Consider the following 16,826-nt stretch of genomic DNA (forward strand, 5'->3'; position numbering starts at 1 on the left):
GGAAACAGAAATTCAAACGCAGGAGAGACTTTGCATTTCTGGTATGCGAGGGTTCCTCAAACTGAAACACCAAGGGTTGGAACCCACAGAGGAAAGCTCTACTCCATAATAATCCCAAATAACCAAGTATTTTCCCCAGATGTCCACATTCTCAAATATTCTTCTCTTGCTACAGAAACAATGTCTCATGAAGAAGTTCCTTGGGGTGGTGAGTGAAGAATCGCAGACTAGATTATTCCTCCCAGGTTCTTCCCAACACCCAAAGCCCACTTTGCACTTAGCACTGAACTAACCAGAGCAAACGTCAGACAGGACAGGAGGAAAATGTGGGGGTGGCCAGGTTTTCTTCCCCTGCGTACTTCTTTGTACGATCTGTCCTTTGCAATAATAAAGTAGCTTTTGCTCTTGAGGGAAAGTAACAGATACAGGAAAGCCCAGCTGGCAATAACAGGGAATTTTCAGATTTTGCCACCTCATGTGTTGAACAGGAGACCGAGGATTAGTGCAGAAGGGACAGAAGGGACGCTCTTCCTGCCAGGGGTGTGGGGAAGACACAGCGGTGGAATGGACAGAGGTACCCACTGGAATCACACAAAAATAGAAAAGTAAAAAAGAATATTTTCCAGACAGTCTATCTATTCTATCCACATGATTATAGCTGGATCATTCTCCTCCCACTAATAATAAGAGATAATATTTTTGTCTGTCTTTTATGTGCCAGATGCTACTTTACATGCACTGATTTATTCAATCTTTGCAACAACCCTCTAACTGGTGACCACTAAGCTCATGTGGCTGTTGCGTTGCTTTAATGGCCCAAATTGTTCACTGCTCCCTGTGTCCATACCCTTTGCCAGATGGCTTTGCAGCAAATCTCCTTAAGGAGTAGAGCATTTTTTCACTTCTTGGATCTGGGTTCCTACACTTGACCTAGCTTGCCAAGAAAATGAAGGCAAAATGTCAAGGACTGAGCCTAGGACTCCAGAGTCCCAGTATGGTTCCATGCTGTGTGTTTTTCCTGGTACCATTGCCATGAGAACACAGCTAGACTAGCCTGGTGGAGGGTGAGAGACAATGGAGCAGAGAGGACTTGCTGGAGTGTCCCAGCCACGCCACTCCTAGATCAGCCATTGGCCAGCCAACCCCCAGACAGGTAAGGGTGCCCAGCAAGAGTAGATGAACTGCCCAGATATCCCAACCCTTGTCAGCAATAATATATATAGTTCTATGCCATTGGGTTTTGGGATAATTTGTCAGATATAAGAGCTAACTGATATGCTCTTTTTTTGCAAACTAGGAAACTAAGGCACAGAGGAGTTAATCAACTTACCCAAGATCACTCAGCTAATAAGTAGTAGAAATAGAAAATGAATTCAGGCAGCCTAGTTCAAAACCAATGCACCTATCCACAATCAGAACCCTATTTAAGTGGAGAGTGAAATGAGATAGGGGATCGTGGCAACATCCAATTGTGTGTGTGTGTGTGTGTGTGTGTGTGTGAGAGAGAGAGAGAGAGAGAGAGAGAGAGAGAGAGAGAGAGAGATGTTCATTATTACTGAATATATTCCTTTCTTCTTGAAAAGTCCTTGTGTTATTCTTAGCAATCAATTTCATAAGGAAATGCGAGTAGATGACACAGCTGAGATCAGTATCAATCATCTGAGTTCTAATAAATGAGATACTCGAAGAAGAGAGACAGAAAGAGATAGCACTTTCAAATGAAATGTTCTCTCTTCCTAAAGAAAATATTACAGACTATAAATTTTAAATAAAGGTGATGTACCAAATTGGGTGGTCTACATCACACCCATCCGAATTTCTTTTGAAATGAAGTACGATGCCGTACGTAGGCATGTTAGTCGCACAGAGAAGATGAAAGCGCATCGGGAGTCCACAAACAAACAAGCCCTCCTAAATAATGCATTCTCAGAAAATCTATATCTCATATCCAAAATGATTGTTTACCTCTGCAGATGCGAAAAGGATTAATCTTGGCAACCCGGACAGCCCCTTTTCCTTAATATCAGGACAATATTTGTATCTAGCTAAATTCATGGCGTACATATTGGACACTGAACCACCTGCAGAAACAAAATTGAAATGGCATATTTAAAGCACGAGGTGATAGCTCCCTATGGGCCGACGACAGTGGAAAGCATAAATGGCTGTGGCTGCCCTGGTCTAATGACAAATCGCTGGGAAAGTCATCTGAACACCGCACCGCCCACCCCATGACTCTTACATGCTTCCTAGTCTAATTCCTGCAGTTTCCAATCTCAGCAAAGTGAGAAGTTTGGGCCTATTCTCTCATTCCAGAATTTTCCCAGCTGAAGTTTCATTCTATGAGCTCTGTATGTAAGTCTCCATAGTCAATAATATTTTATCTGTCTGTTATCTGATCAATAAAATGACAATACATGCCCATCTCTGCTTCAAAAAAAGGGGGGATTGTAGGATAAATAAAATGTGATTTAGGAACTTTCTCGGGTAAAATTGATTTAAAAACCTAAAAACCTTCCCTTCCAGATTCCCAACAGCAGGCAAATTCATTAGTGTCAGGTATAAATCCTAAATTGTAGGTAGCTCATTAGTTTAGCACTTGTGTCATTTATTTAGCATTTATGTAAAATATTATCATTCTGGAGAAGGCATGAGCTAGTCTCCCTAAGTAGCATTATGAATATCCAACTTTCTGTGATGTGCAAATCTCCAAGGAGTTGCTTTTCATATAACACATTGGAAGAGAGATGGCAATAACCAATTGTACTTACCTGGGTTAAATATTCCATCCCCTTCTTTCCAGCCAATAAATTCAATCATTTTCTTCAGAACCGCTTCTTCCACTAACAGAAACACTGGGGACACCTCATACGTATAACTAGACAGATATAAAAAATACTTCACTTCTATGACTAGAGTCGAACCATCCCTTTGTTGTCCCAAGAAATGCACAGAGTTTTATTAAACCAAGTGGCTGTTGAAGTGTAGGTAGAGACTTTGGAAATTTATCCATTGGACATAGAGAAATATGTAGTCAGTGATGGTGCTAGTCATGGTTACATAAATAGCAGGTGGCTTTAGGGATATGCAAGCTACTGCAGCAGTCTTAATTTACAGAAAAGCTTCAATTCCGTTAGGAGAGATGAAGGCAGTGCATCTGGATTCTTTGCATTAGTCATGAGCAGTGGCCATTTTACCCTTTGGATGATGCTCTGAATGCTGGCTAAAGAAAAACCATTGTCATGGTAACCAGGTTTTATTAGGTTATTACCATGAGCACCCTAACAGTCAGCTCTAGATATTCTACATGGAAACAACCCATCCTGGATTAGAGCTTCCTCCATCACACTCCTGTGTTTGTACAAATGTGAAGTGCTCTATGTGACCTCTCTCATTATGGGGTGATTTTACTGCAAAGCACAACCCAGATCCCCTATAAATGAAGGATTTGTTGCCTCAGACTGGAAGACTGTAGTCAGAGAGCATTGCTCAGTTAACCCCTTCCTTAGCTACAGCGAGCCACCTTCCCCAAAGTCAAACACTTTCCTGTGGTGGTCTATACCTGATGATTGGTCCACCTGGAGGTATAAAGGCCTGGCCATGTGAGCCCAACTCTAGACCAATCTAAAGGGCCATTGTAGCTCCAGAGATCTCCATGAGGTCAGCCTCTTGTCATTGAGCCTGCATGGCAGCTTGACTCCTATCTCTCCTTCCCCTCCTGTCACCCATGTTGATCCCAAGGATATTCCTTAATAAACAGCTTGCTCACTGAATTCCATCTAGAGCAGCTTCCCAAGGAACACAACCTGGGATATAACCATGCCTAGTTTTTCAATGTCTGAGTCTCTTCTTTCTCCAAATAACTTGAGGGTGACTAAATATCTATAACCTCCTTCTCTAACAACTGAGTGATTGCATTAAATTGTATCTGAATATATATGGACTCTAATTATGTAAACTAAACAGACACATTCAGATTTATCATCACAGAATTTAATGCAATTATTTTAACATCTGGAAGGGAAAACTTTGGGAAGAAGGAAATAAAAGGACAACTACTATGTATCATCTCCCTATGTGCCAACCACTCTATAGACATGTCATTTTACAAGCAATCTAGGTTCTACTTTTCAACCATGCTAGGAAACCAGTTTATACATATCAAAATGTGGGTGGGAAAGTATATATGTTTATGCATACCTAAAATATAAGAGAAATAATCATTTATTTTCTTATAAGAAAAAAATTAATACTAAATTTGTCTTAGCTCAACTGTAAACCCGGGAATAGACCTAGAGGAGGAGAGCAACATAGAATGTTCTCGTGGCTTGGTGACATCTGAATGGATTGTTCAGCTGAGCAGAAATTCAATACTTCAAAAACCTCTAAAGATTTCAGTTAAAAAACTCAGATGAGATGTTAGAAAACCCAGGATATACAAGGAAAGGCTCACAGAAACCATTAACTAGAAATTCATGAAGTAAAATTTCATCTACCTAAAGAAACGCCTCTAATCCGTGTTTGGTGTAGAAGTCCAGTCTAATGATACTTACACACTTGGATTTAACGCTTCCGTCATAAATCGGGCCCCCAAGGAGTAATAATCAAGGCCAGCATACAGCTGGTTGAAAAATCTCGGGTGGTCTGTAAATGTAAACAGAGTATTCATCTACGCAACAATAAAGAAGAAAAAACTATCAATGCTGTACGGCAATAACATAAGTGAATCTTTTAGACAATAAAAGCAGCTGGATACGAGAGAGTATATGCTGCATAATTCCACTGATATGACTCACTATCAGGCAAGGCTGATCTATGGAGACAGCAGTTAGAATTCTGGGTGCCTTTGGGAAGGAGATATTGATTAGAAGGGGTCACGAGGAGCCCCTGGAGTGCTGAGAATGGTTTTTATCTCTATCTGGGTGATGGTTACTTCCATACACGTATATACAAATTCATCGATCTGAGAATTTAAGATTTGTCCATTGTACTGAAAGCAAATTATACCTCAATTTTTTAAAAAGCATTCAAAATTTAATCATGTACAAAGGAAACAAATGTTAAAGACCTATCTCCTAGAGCTTTCTACTGAACAATAATATGTTTCTGAGAGAAACTTGAGGAATCTTTTATGACTTTTGGTTTGCCTGCTCCTTTCTTTCTACAACCCTGACCCAAATCAAAACCCTCAAGAAATGGGTTATTTGAACACTTCTGTATGTGTATCAAACATCAAAGCCTGCGACCTTGATCCTCTGAAGGTATTGATGGCAGTTTCTTAAAGTTTACACGCATTTCTCTCGCCCACAGGATGTTGGCAATGACCGGCCTTTTTACTTTTCAGATTGGACCATTTCTCATAATGCAACTGGCATTATATAGATGGAGCATGACTCATCGTGTATCTTGCATAAACTTTCTGATTCAACTTTTTGCAAAGGCAAGTTGCCTTTAAGACTCAAACAACTTCAGTTCCAACTTTCTATTTCCCCCCCTCCTATAAAAGGCTTCGTAAAGGTCCTTGGCTCTACACAGTGTGAAATTTGCACCAAACACCAGGCTAACTGGCTTGACATCCTCCGTCACAGGAAGCCCAGCATGACCAAGAACAGAGATGCAGGAGGTCAATTTCCATCGCTGAGTGTTTGGAAACCATTTCAGTTGGTGACCTCTCATGACAACTTCCAGCATTTGGCTTTAGGTTATTTTCCTCTTTCCACTAGGGGTTCAATGAAAAACAAAAGTATCAAAAGAAAAGGCCTTTTTAAAATAAAACATGGAAAACTTCTTCTAATCTGGCGAAGGAAATCAGACATGGCTGCAAGTAATTTTTAATAAGATTTTTTTTGTAGTTCTGTGTTAATTTATGATTGATTTCCATGGTAACATGATGGAAAATATCCAGTAAACTGAAACATCTACTGCATTCAATGTCATTCTACACTTCTGACATGCACTATAATAATAAGATATGTATCTCTGCTTTTGAAATGCTAAGTGGGTTTCTGATACATACACCAGACTTTCCCAAGGGAACATAAACCAATTATTTTTAGCCAGGATTTTATTATGTTCCTTCCACTAAATTTAGTTTAGTGTCAGAATTCACACAGCATAATGCCTGTATGGTCTTAAGCACTAGATTACCTTTACATCACACTGAGAAATGCATATTTTGGAAAATTATTTCCTTACTTTTAGAACTTGTTCCCTGGGTATATATTAACAGTCAGCTGGAGTAGTATTCAGCACAAAACTGATATCACGTTACTGCATTTACAAAGATCACAGTTGTTAAGCACTATTGTGAAGCTATCACAACATAAACTCACCATGTACAGTATCATTTTTTATACCTTCCTAAAGGCTTTTCCTTTTTCGATCCTACTAGAGTTGATAAAATAATTTGGTCATTACCAACTGCCCAGAGTTAATAAAAATGTTCCAAGTCAATATTCCTAGTTATATTAAAGACACACTCTTGAACATGTTTGTTTTTTTTGCACATTCTAGGCCACCCAGATGGAAAATCCCTTACAAATTCTATAATCCAAGTATCATTTGCCAGTTTGGATCAATATAAGAAACTATACGCAGCAGTAATAATATAGGGTCCTGATTATAAATGGAGGAAGGGGAGTGCCAAGGAGCAGATCATATTTACATGTGGCCACTAACACCAACAGTATTGCTATCATTTCATTTTTGGCCTTTACAACAAATCTGAAATAAGGGTTAAGTGGAGCATTTAAAGAACAACAGAACCACCATGTTTCGATCCAGGTTTCACACAAACACTGTCATACTCGGCTTTACCCTGAGGTACATACATCTAAAGAACATGTAAGAACTTGTTGGAGGTACCGATAAAGGAGGTAAATTCTTACTGGTTTTGACACTGAAGCGTATGACGTCCTGGCAGAGCTCCAGCAGCCTATGGTGCGGCTCTCCTGTGTCTCGCATCTCCAAATCAAGAAGTTGTTTCAGTCGCTCAGGAGGCTGCCATTCACAAACCTGGAGGGTTAGCAATGGACCGGTTAATGGAGCACCCACGAGAGCCAAGTATTGAACGAATGCGGGAAGCATGAACTCTACCCTTGCGAAGCTTCTGGACAAGTGGGAGAGACAGAGATTTAAATGTGCAACCATAGTTTGGCATGAAAAGAGCTGCAACAGTAATGCAGAAGTCATTGAAACAAATGAGGGGCCCCACCTTGGATCTGGAAGGTCAAAGATTCCCTGGAGGAACTGATATCTAGGTTGTTACATAAAATAAGAGTCAAGTGAACAGAGCAAAGATTAGGGGGTGGGGTAATGCAAGGGGCATGCTAGGTGGAAGTAACAGAAAGACATAGAGAGGAGACCATGGCGCATGGGAGGAATGAAGTACGTTTAGTGTGACTAGAAGATGCGGTTTGAGGAAGGGAGAGGCAAGAATTAAGGTTGGAATAGCAAGTGACTGCTAACTAGTCTCTGCTTATATCCTTGCCCCTAGTCTACTATCAACCTAGCATGGTCATTCCTCTGCTCACATATTTCCAGTGGGTCCCCATATTCTGGAAAGTAAAGCCAAAGTCCATACAATGACCTAAAATGATCCCATATAATCTGCTTCCCCTGCTAGTGTTCCCTTTTAGTCTCATCTAGCACTACTTTCCTCTGGCTGACTCTGCCCTGCCACCCTGGCCTCCTTGCTGCTCTTAAATGCACCAGGCACGCTCCCACCTTAGGGTCTTTGCACCGGTTGTGCCCCCTGCCTGCAATGCTCCTACCCCAAATATCCTTATTGCTAACTTCCTTGCTGCTTTCAAAGCTCTACTCAAATGTCACTTTCTCAACGGCAGCAATCCTGATTCCCTTATTAAAAATCACAAGCTGCACATTACACCATCTCTATCAATCTCCCCTAACTTTTCTACTCTTCATTTTTCTACAGCACTTACCAACTTCCAACATTTATTACGGCCTGTGTAATCTCCATGAGAGCAGAGATACCGGTCTGTTTGTTCAGTGGTCCCAAGTAACTAACACAGAGCCTGCCACATAAGGGGATGCTCAAATGTGATGAATGAATAAATAAATAAATAAATAAATGAACAATTAAGCAAGGCTCATATCATGACAGGCTTTATGTGGCATGGTACAAAGTTTGAACTTGGCACTAAAGAAGCCATTCGAATGTTTTGGATGGGGGAATGATATCTTCATATCTGTGTTTTGGACAATAGCTTTTGTTGCTATATGGAGATTCCAAGTAAAATTGGAAATAAAGGTTACTGTAATAAATCAGGCAAGATAAAGTGGTAGGCTGGATGAGGGTCAATACTATAATAATGAAGTATTTCTAGAGATATTTAAAATGCAGCATCAATAGAACTTGGAAATCAATTTCACAGTGAGGATGAGGGAAAGGAATGACCAAGGATAATCCTGAGGTCTCTAGCTTGTAGTTGGTGGTGGTGATAGAGAGAAGCATCTGGTTCTGGGTGGGGTGGGGAGGATGAGTTTTGAGAATATTTAGTCTAAGGATTCTCAGAAGATCCCAAAGGGGTGTAGCAGTTGGTCTGAAGCTCCTGTGAAAGATGAGGAAGAGAGGCTCAGGCATACACTGTCATCGTCTACCAGGGTTGGCATGGCTCAGAGAGAACCTACAGCGCAGAGGAAAGGTGCAGGATCTCCCCTGAGCAGTGCCAACACCTAAGAAGTGGCCAAAGGGAGAGGAGCTCACGTGTGAGGTGGAGGGCACACTGAATAGGCAGGGAGAATCCTAGAAGAGTTTAGTGCTTTTAAAACAAAGAAAAAACAATGTTCCAAGAAGGAGAAGATAGTCATCACTGTCCAATCCTAGTGAGAAGCCAAATTAGATGAAGACGGAGAAGCGCTCATGGGTGTTATCAACAAGGAGGTGTTCTTGGCAAGAGCAGTTTGACTTAAGAGGTAGGAGTGGAGGCCAGATTGCTGTGAAGTGAGGGTGTAGGAGGTGAGGAAATAGAGGGAGGGAGGGTAGACAATCTTTAAAAAGTTTGGCTGTGGAGGGGAGGAGAGAGACAGGGGAGTAGTCAGGAAGTGAGGAGACTAAGTGATGGGCGTGGGGGAAACAGGAGGAAATACCAAGTTGTCCAAGAGGTATGAAATTAAACTCTGATATTAGGGCTGCAATAGGCAGAGGTAAATCAGAAGCACCTGGAACAATGGAAAGGATTAACTACCGATAACATGCAGCAACATGGATGAATCTCAAATACATTTTGCTGAGGGAAAATAGGAAGACTCAAAAGGCTACTTGTGATATGATCCATCTATCTGACTTTCAGGAAAAGATAAAAATACAGGGACAGAAAGCAGGCCAAGGGCTGCCAGGGTCTAGAGTTAAGGGGAAGGTTTGACTACAGAGGGGCACAGGGGGGTGATGGAACTGTTCTATATCTTGGTTGTGGTAATGGTTACATGACTTTTCAAAACTCATAGAACAGTACACCAACAAGAGTAAATTTTACTGAATAGAAATTATAATCCTTTTTAAAAAAATATATCTTTTTTGATTTCAGAGAGAGGAAAGGAGAGGGAGAGAGAGAGATAGAAACATCAATGATGAGAGAGTCATTGATCGGCTGCCTCCTGCACGCCCCCTGCTGGAGATGGAGCCTGCAACCCGGGCATGTGCCCTGACCAGGAATCGAACCCCGATTGCCTGGATCCTAGGTCAACGCTCAACTGCTGAGCCACGCCTGGCTGGGCTATAATCCTTTTTTAAAGGTAGCTGAGAAAGCATGTCTACCAAAGAGAGTAGTACTAGAAGTAATTATCTCATGAAGTGTGGGATGTATAGCAGGTGACTTTATTTTTTTACATTTTTTAAAGTAAAGTTATTGGGGTGACATTGGTTAATAAAATTATATAGGTTTCAAGTGTTCAATTCTATGATACATCATCTGTATGTTGCATTGTGTGCCCACCCCCAAAGTCAAATCTTCAATCACTATATATTTGACCCCCTTAACCCTTTACTACCCCTCACCTCCTTCACCTTTTAATGGTGCCCCGTTGGATCTCTGACAAAGTAGGCTAAGTTAGTGGCATAAAAACTTCATCCCCACCCTCCACCCCAACACAGCTCTCCATCTGTGTTCACATGGATAGCCTACACATCTACTATACTGTGACTGACTTGTGGTTCCTTAAATGGTAACTTAGGATCATGAGCCTCCCCTTCTCATCTTATCTCCCACTGGTTCCCTATATGAACCTTTCTTTCTAGGCAAAAAGATCCCCTTGCTAAGTTAAACGCATCTCGTTGTTTTACAACTCTCCACATTTACCTTCTTGCTTTCTTCAACACACAGGGGCTGACTTCTCTCTGCCCATCAAAATCTTCCTTAACCTTCACATTCCACATCAAAGCTCAGAGTGTTCACGCCTCTGTGAAATCCCCAAAGTCGGCCACAGTCACAGAGCATTTATCACATTCTTACGGGGACCCCCTGTTCCCTTTTCCAATGAAAACTTATTCTTCCAATTAGATTATAAATTCAGTTCAAAGCTGAGCCTTTATCTTATTTTTCTTTATATCCCCCAAGGCCAAATGTAATGCCTTACCCATGGCTAACACTCAGTTAATATTTAATGACTGAATAAAGGCCAATTCAAAAAAGCTTACCAGAGGAGCAGTGTGCTCCAAAGTAAAGCAGGGGCAAAATATTTCACAAGTACACATAAGACTAGAAAATAGGCAATTATAAATATATAATCAGGAAATATCAGTGATTGTGCCTTGAACATTACTAGTCAAAGTTCACTGGGTATTTCAATCTGTCTTGGTATTAGCTTCCCCAAATGCGTGTGATCAAAAATTCAGAATAAATTCCACTTCACATTCAAAATGTTTTTTTCAAATGACATTTATTTCTAATAGAATTGGAATAAAAATCTCTCCATCTTTCCTATTTGTTGATCCATTTGTTGGTAACTCAATTCCATTATACAAAGTGATCGATGTGAGAAAGGGTAATTTCAGGATTTTCAGGGACATGTAGAGCAGTAGTTAAAGGCACAGGCTCTGAGGCCAGATTGCCTAGGTTTTAGTGCCAGCTCCGACGCTTACTAGCACATGATCCTGGGCAAAGTACTTGACCTCTTTGTGTCTCATTTTCCTTCATCTCTAAAATGGAGTTCGTAAGTAGTACCTGCCTCTTCCTGGGTTTTTAAGGATTAAATACACAAATACATAAGGAGTAGCCCTTAGAACAACATCTGGCGCATCGTAAGTACTCTTAAGAGTAGATGTTTTTAGTAGTAGTCCCCATATCATTCTGAATCTGATTTTGAGCCTCAATTTGAAATCTTAAACCAATCATTGGTACCAGTCAGAAGTCAGACTTAACAACCAATGATTTCTAACCTAAGCTTAGAGAAGTTCCAGATAAGGACCCTCAGATAAATTTTAAAAACTTTTCATACCCTTTCTACCTTCTGCTTGGTTTTTATTACCTACCTAAACAATGTGTACCAAAAATGAAGAGCAAAGTGTGTTTTAAAGAGTGTATAAATCAGACCATCTAGTTATTCATTCATGTGCTTCAGGGCCTTATAGGCAGAAATTCTGGAGTCCTGACCAATCTCTCAACAAACAGTGGCTGTTAAGAGTTAACCCTTTTAGGAAAGCAGATATGGGGGGGGGGGGGGGGCCTGCAAACATTAGTATCTGAGCAGTCCCTTGAAACAAAGGTATAGATGAAATGAAAGTGTGTGCTTCTCATTTCCCTTACATCTAGCCATCCAGATCTGGGGAAAAAACAAAAAACTCTTTCCCATTCGTGGGATTTCTTATAGGCTTTTTTTTCTTTTACCTTCTCATTGACATCTGTAGCCTTCAAAACCACCTCTTCCATTATCAGCCTACAGGCCTCTTCAACAAATTTTTCTCCTGCTCTTGCATCTGTTGTGGGGCCATTTAGTATGACCCCATCCACCAGAACAGCGCTCTTCTTAGTTGGAACCATCTCTTGTTGACCAGTATCTCCTGGAAGCACACAAACAAATTACGTTTGAGAGAGAATCTCATTAGACCACAACAAAACACAGACTAAAAAGTGAATCGCCATCCCAGCTTCAAATGTCATGCCCTATTTTAATACATTTGCAGCATTGAAGCTGAGAGTTTCTTACATGGTGCCCAATAGTAGAGACAAGGAAAGAAACTCCTAGGGTCCATTCCTGCAGCATCTTGCTTAGCATCAGGGAGTGCGGAGGAGCTCAAAAAATGTCAATTCAACACATTCTATTCACTCTCACACCTTTCAAACATATGTACGAAAGATCTGGGTAAACACAGGCCCATGTCTATCTCATGAACACACCCTCTCGTAATTTTTTAAGGATTGCCATATATTTCCTTTTAATAAGTCATTGCCAAAGAAGAAAAAACAATACCGAAATGTCACTTTTCTTAACTTTCCATCTTAAGCTTATGTTTCAATGGCCCTGCATTTCATAGACAATGCCCTGTCCCCGAGAGCCCCTCCCTAAATCTCCTGGGCCATTTCCTACTGAAAGGGGAAGAGGGTTTGCAGAGCAAGAGGGTTTGCATGAACGTCTGTAGCCCTCTAAGCTTCTCAAACTCGCACTTTAGGAGGAAGGATGGAACAGAGCATCTTTAGGACAGCACAACTGCTGGCCAGTGACCAAGGCTGAAAGCCAGCATGGGAATTTACACCTGAGAGTCAAGGCTAGCCCTCCACAAAAATAATTTTGGCAACTGAATCCAGGTATTCAACTAGTGTCTGCTACAAGCTTTAATTTGACTGTTTTCTCTTTTTCTAATTAGCATCTCTCTCCTCTTTTTCACGTTCATGTGCATTTAGTTGTGGAAAGTGAGAGAAACAAATTTTTGAAAGTATTTTTCAGCACTGCACCTGCCGCAGTGCCTTACTTATACTTTGTAAAACCGCCTTAAATATGCAGAGGGTCTAAGGGTATTTCAAATATTTTTATACTTATTGAGGGCTCCAAGAGTATTAACATTTATTGTGTTGCTGAGTCTGTCTTCTCCTCAACATTCAATGTTTTGATAAGATGCTGTGGTTTAGAAACCCTTTCATTCTATTGCTGGCAAACGTAAATGGGGTCCAGGGAGGCAGATGGAGATGCCACGGGACCGGCCCCCGACTGGGGAGAGGTGGGCTCTGCAGACAGAGATCAACCTTTCACCCTGGCCCTGGAGGGTGAACCATCCAGAGCTCCGATGCCACCTTTCCCTCCCACCCTTCACGTTCACTTTTCTTTCACTTGAAAGGATGAATTTAACATGGTTTAGGGCCCCATGTCGAAGCAGTGGAATAGAGCTTTAGACTGAAATGCTTTATACCTAAAGGCACTTTCCTCCCCCCTAATTTTTAGGTCCTAAAAATAAACTGGAAAAGAGGGCAATTACTCAGGGAACCTCGGTTATGTCAGTGTGCAGTGCTATTGTTAAGCACACAGAAAAAGTGTGAGTTTTTTAACCTCATTAGTAGGATTTCGGGTTTTTATAACCCAGGGACTGGCAGCCACTCTGCAGCCCTCTCAGAGCAGAGTTTCTCTCTCTCACACACACACTAAAAAATGTGAAACATCCACTTGCAATCAGAACAACAGTCAAACTGGAATGAAAATAATCTGTCTCCACAGTAATCAATTAAGTGCCCATGATTCATACAATTATCTACAAGAAAATACTATGAGAATTGGGTATAGATTATTCCTCTTTTCTTGATAGATACATTTTATTTCTACTGCCAAAGTGATCATGTGACTCTTCCACCCCCGGAATTTTCCCCAATTGGAAAAGACCCTCTGCAGATTATAAGGTGGGTCAAGCTGTGAGCTTTGGGGATGCATTCCCAGGACTTCCAGCCTAACTGCTAGAGTTATAGTGGTTAATAATACAGGCTTTCAATTGAAGCGATCTTCTATGTAGCCAGAATATGACAGCTTTTTAGTACACCCTTCCCTGAAACCATCAAATGCTTAGTCCAAACCACCATCAAATGCTTAGGGATTAGTGCAGCGGCCTGCCAACTAACCCCCCCTGTGCCATGCACGCCATGTGGACTAATCTCAACACAGTGGCTCCTATGTTCCTCTGAAAATATAATTCAAATCGATTGATGACTATTCTACTCAAACCATCCGATGGCCATTTATCTCATTAAACCAAAAGTCCAAGTCCTTATAACGACTTCTCAGGCCCTAAATGAGCCCCTTTCCCCATTACCTTTTGGACCTCAAACCTCATCTCTGATGACCGTCCTCCAAGCCACCACTTTGGCTTCTGCAATATTCTTCGACTCTTTCCTTAAACATCAGCTTCTCAGTGAGGCCTTCCTTGATAACCCTACTTAAAAGTGCAACCACTTCTCTCCCCCACCTTCTTTCTCTTCTTTATTTGTTGTTGACTCTAGGAAATGCTCTAAAGAAAATCACCTGAATGACTTGATAGAGTAAGGACAAGAAATTATTTTAGGATCTGGTCAGGGGAAGCATTTCTGGAGAAGAGACATTTGAATCGAGACGTGAAAGAAGAGATGGAGCCAGACATGAAAAAAGACATGAAAAGAGAATCGTTCAGGCAGAAAGAACAGAAAATGCAAATAATCAATAAATTGGCCTCTTAAAGAAATAAAAAGAGATCAGTGTGGCTCAGGTGAGAACATGGAGAATGAAGGAATAAAGTGAGATTTGGAAAGAGAGACAGGGAGCAGATCAGGTAAGGTGTTTTATTTTAAAAGCAACAGGAAGCCACTTAAGGGTTTTAAACAGAAGAGCAATGTGGTCTGGTTTACATTTATATAAGGTTACTCTGATACCATGTGGATGATGGACTCTCGGAATCAGATGTGGAAACAGGGATGTTGCTCAGGAGGCTACTGCAGAAGTCCAGGCAGCAGATAACGGCAGCTTTAAGTGGGAAGATAGCAGCGGAGATGTAGCAAAGTGGGAGATATTTTGGTGGTAAAGCCAAGAGGACTTGCTGATAAAGTAGATGTAGGGGGTCAAAAAAACAAAATAATCTAAGGTGACTCTTGGGTTTGGGGCCTGAGACACCAGGGAAATGGTGGGGCCTATCGTGATATGGCAACCACTGGAAAAGGGCAAGTTGGGTAAGTGGGTGGTGAGGCTGAGGTGGAGAATCAAGATTTTTCACTGATTAGTAGAAAATGGTTATGATGCTTTAGAAACAAAGGTCATGGCAAGGACATTTGTGACAACTAGTTAGCAACATGAACTGGGCAGAAAAAGGTATGTGTGTATCTTTTTCCAGGAAACCTCAAGAACTGCTGTTTGTCCAAGGGGCAGGGTCTGTAAATGGGAAATGGGATTGTTGAGAAGGTGGCATGGTGACTGATCTTGCAGGAGCTCCAATAGAGACCGAGGAATTTAGATGTTACTGGGCAGGCAACAGGAAGCCATTGAGAACTCCTGATGGGATAGGAGAGGGCTTTAGAAAGATGCGGTGGGTACTGGTGTAGAGTTCAGATGGGAAATCAAGAATTGGAGGTGGGGAGATTTGATGGCAATAATCCAGGCCAGAGAGGGAAGACATCAACCAGATAAAAGACAAGATAGTAGGTTTATATTTATTTTAATCTCTCCCCTACAATAGTGTTACTGCAAACTTGAAGTCAGGAATCCTGTGTCTTTCTAATGAGCCCTGCAACTGTCCATGGATAAGATAGCTTTTCTATCCTTTAGTAACTCTGTGTTCTAAAATGGCCGTTAGATGAAAAGGTGACAGAATAAGATAGGAAAAAATCATTTTTGCATCCGTGCATTGGTTTCTCCCTTGCAAAGCGTGGATGAAAATATAACACTTCTGGGAAGTGACATGTTCCCGCCACCCAGAGTTTTATTTTATGAGGTCCTGTTACATTAGCATCTGGGATGCCAGTCAAATGATGATTCAGGTTCTCTTAAAACACCAAAGCATAGTCTTCAACAAAAGAGCTGGGTCCATGAACGTCATCTATTCTCTAAGAGGACAAGCTCCTCGGAAGGGAGTCTCTGAAACAGCCAAAAAGAGCAGTCGTCAGTGCCCTGTCAATGGCCAATAAATGCATGGTGCACCATAGATCCTATGTATTTATTTTTAATTTCAAAATTATTTTCCTTTTACTGGGTACCAGGTCAGGAACTCGGTAATGTGATATTTTCAGGGGAGTAGGTGTTCCAGAGACATCTATTCCCATTGCTTGAGCAAACATTACTTGACAAACTTTGTATATGCTGTTGTATGTCTTAGCTTGTCATACGGATAAGCAGCTCTTGAAACCAGCTCCACCTACCATCCTACCTTTAAACCTCATGAACTTTTCGGATGGGTACAAGTTCGGTTTGCCAGGGCTTGCATACAGTTGGGCTCCAGGAGAAAGCTGGATTTGGCTCACCTACGTAGTCATTTTCAGCCCAGCTGGAGAACTTGGCCGTGGATGATGCACTTTCATTTGGCTCAGAGGGACTCCGACTCCAAGGTGCAATATGTTCCCCAGGAGCTGCCCTCGCCGTGTCTTCCTTCTTCTTCGTGAGCCACTGCCAGTTCCTGTGGGCATTTCCCCCCCTGCCCTATTGGCTTCTTGTCCTCTGTGATAACTCACTTTGCTTCTTGTCTTCATATATTTGTAAAACGCCAGATTTTACTTTTTGCTTTATCAGTGACTCCTGTCTTTCCTGAGATTTAATACCAAGTAGGGAGAATGCCTGTTTTTAGTTTGCTTGTTAGCTTGGGGCATTGCTGGCCTAACCAACATTGAACTGGAACCGCCCTTCCCCCAGGACACTGTCTTGGGCACTGT

General features: G+C 41.4%; 1 protein-coding gene across 2 annotated transcripts in view; it reads right to left on the reverse strand.

The window, feature by feature from the left end:
* GADL1 (glutamate decarboxylase like 1) overlaps nucleotides 1–16,826 on the reverse strand; it is a 200,901-nt gene that overhangs the window by 101,450 nt on the left and 82,625 nt on the right. For both annotated transcript variants that reach the window (XM_081159588.1, XM_081159587.1), the window contains exons 2-6: nucleotides 11,847–12,019; nucleotides 6,888–7,014; nucleotides 4,554–4,644; nucleotides 2,772–2,878; nucleotides 1,966–2,081 (exon numbers count right to left, since the gene is read on the reverse strand). In XM_081159588.1, the coding sequence (XP_081015714.1) occupies nucleotides 1,966–2,081; nucleotides 2,772–2,878; nucleotides 4,554–4,644; nucleotides 6,888–7,014; nucleotides 11,847–11,999 (594 nt within the window). In that variant the 5' untranslated portion in view covers nucleotides 12,000–12,019. The remainder of the gene's footprint in view (nucleotides 1–1,965; nucleotides 2,082–2,771; nucleotides 2,879–4,553; nucleotides 4,645–6,887; nucleotides 7,015–11,846; nucleotides 12,020–16,826) is intronic.

Source organism: Miniopterus schreibersii, assembly GCF_964146895.1.
Source record: "Miniopterus schreibersii genome assembly, chromosome: 15".
Lineage (NCBI taxonomy): Eukaryota > Metazoa > Chordata > Mammalia > Chiroptera > Miniopteridae > Miniopterus > Miniopterus schreibersii.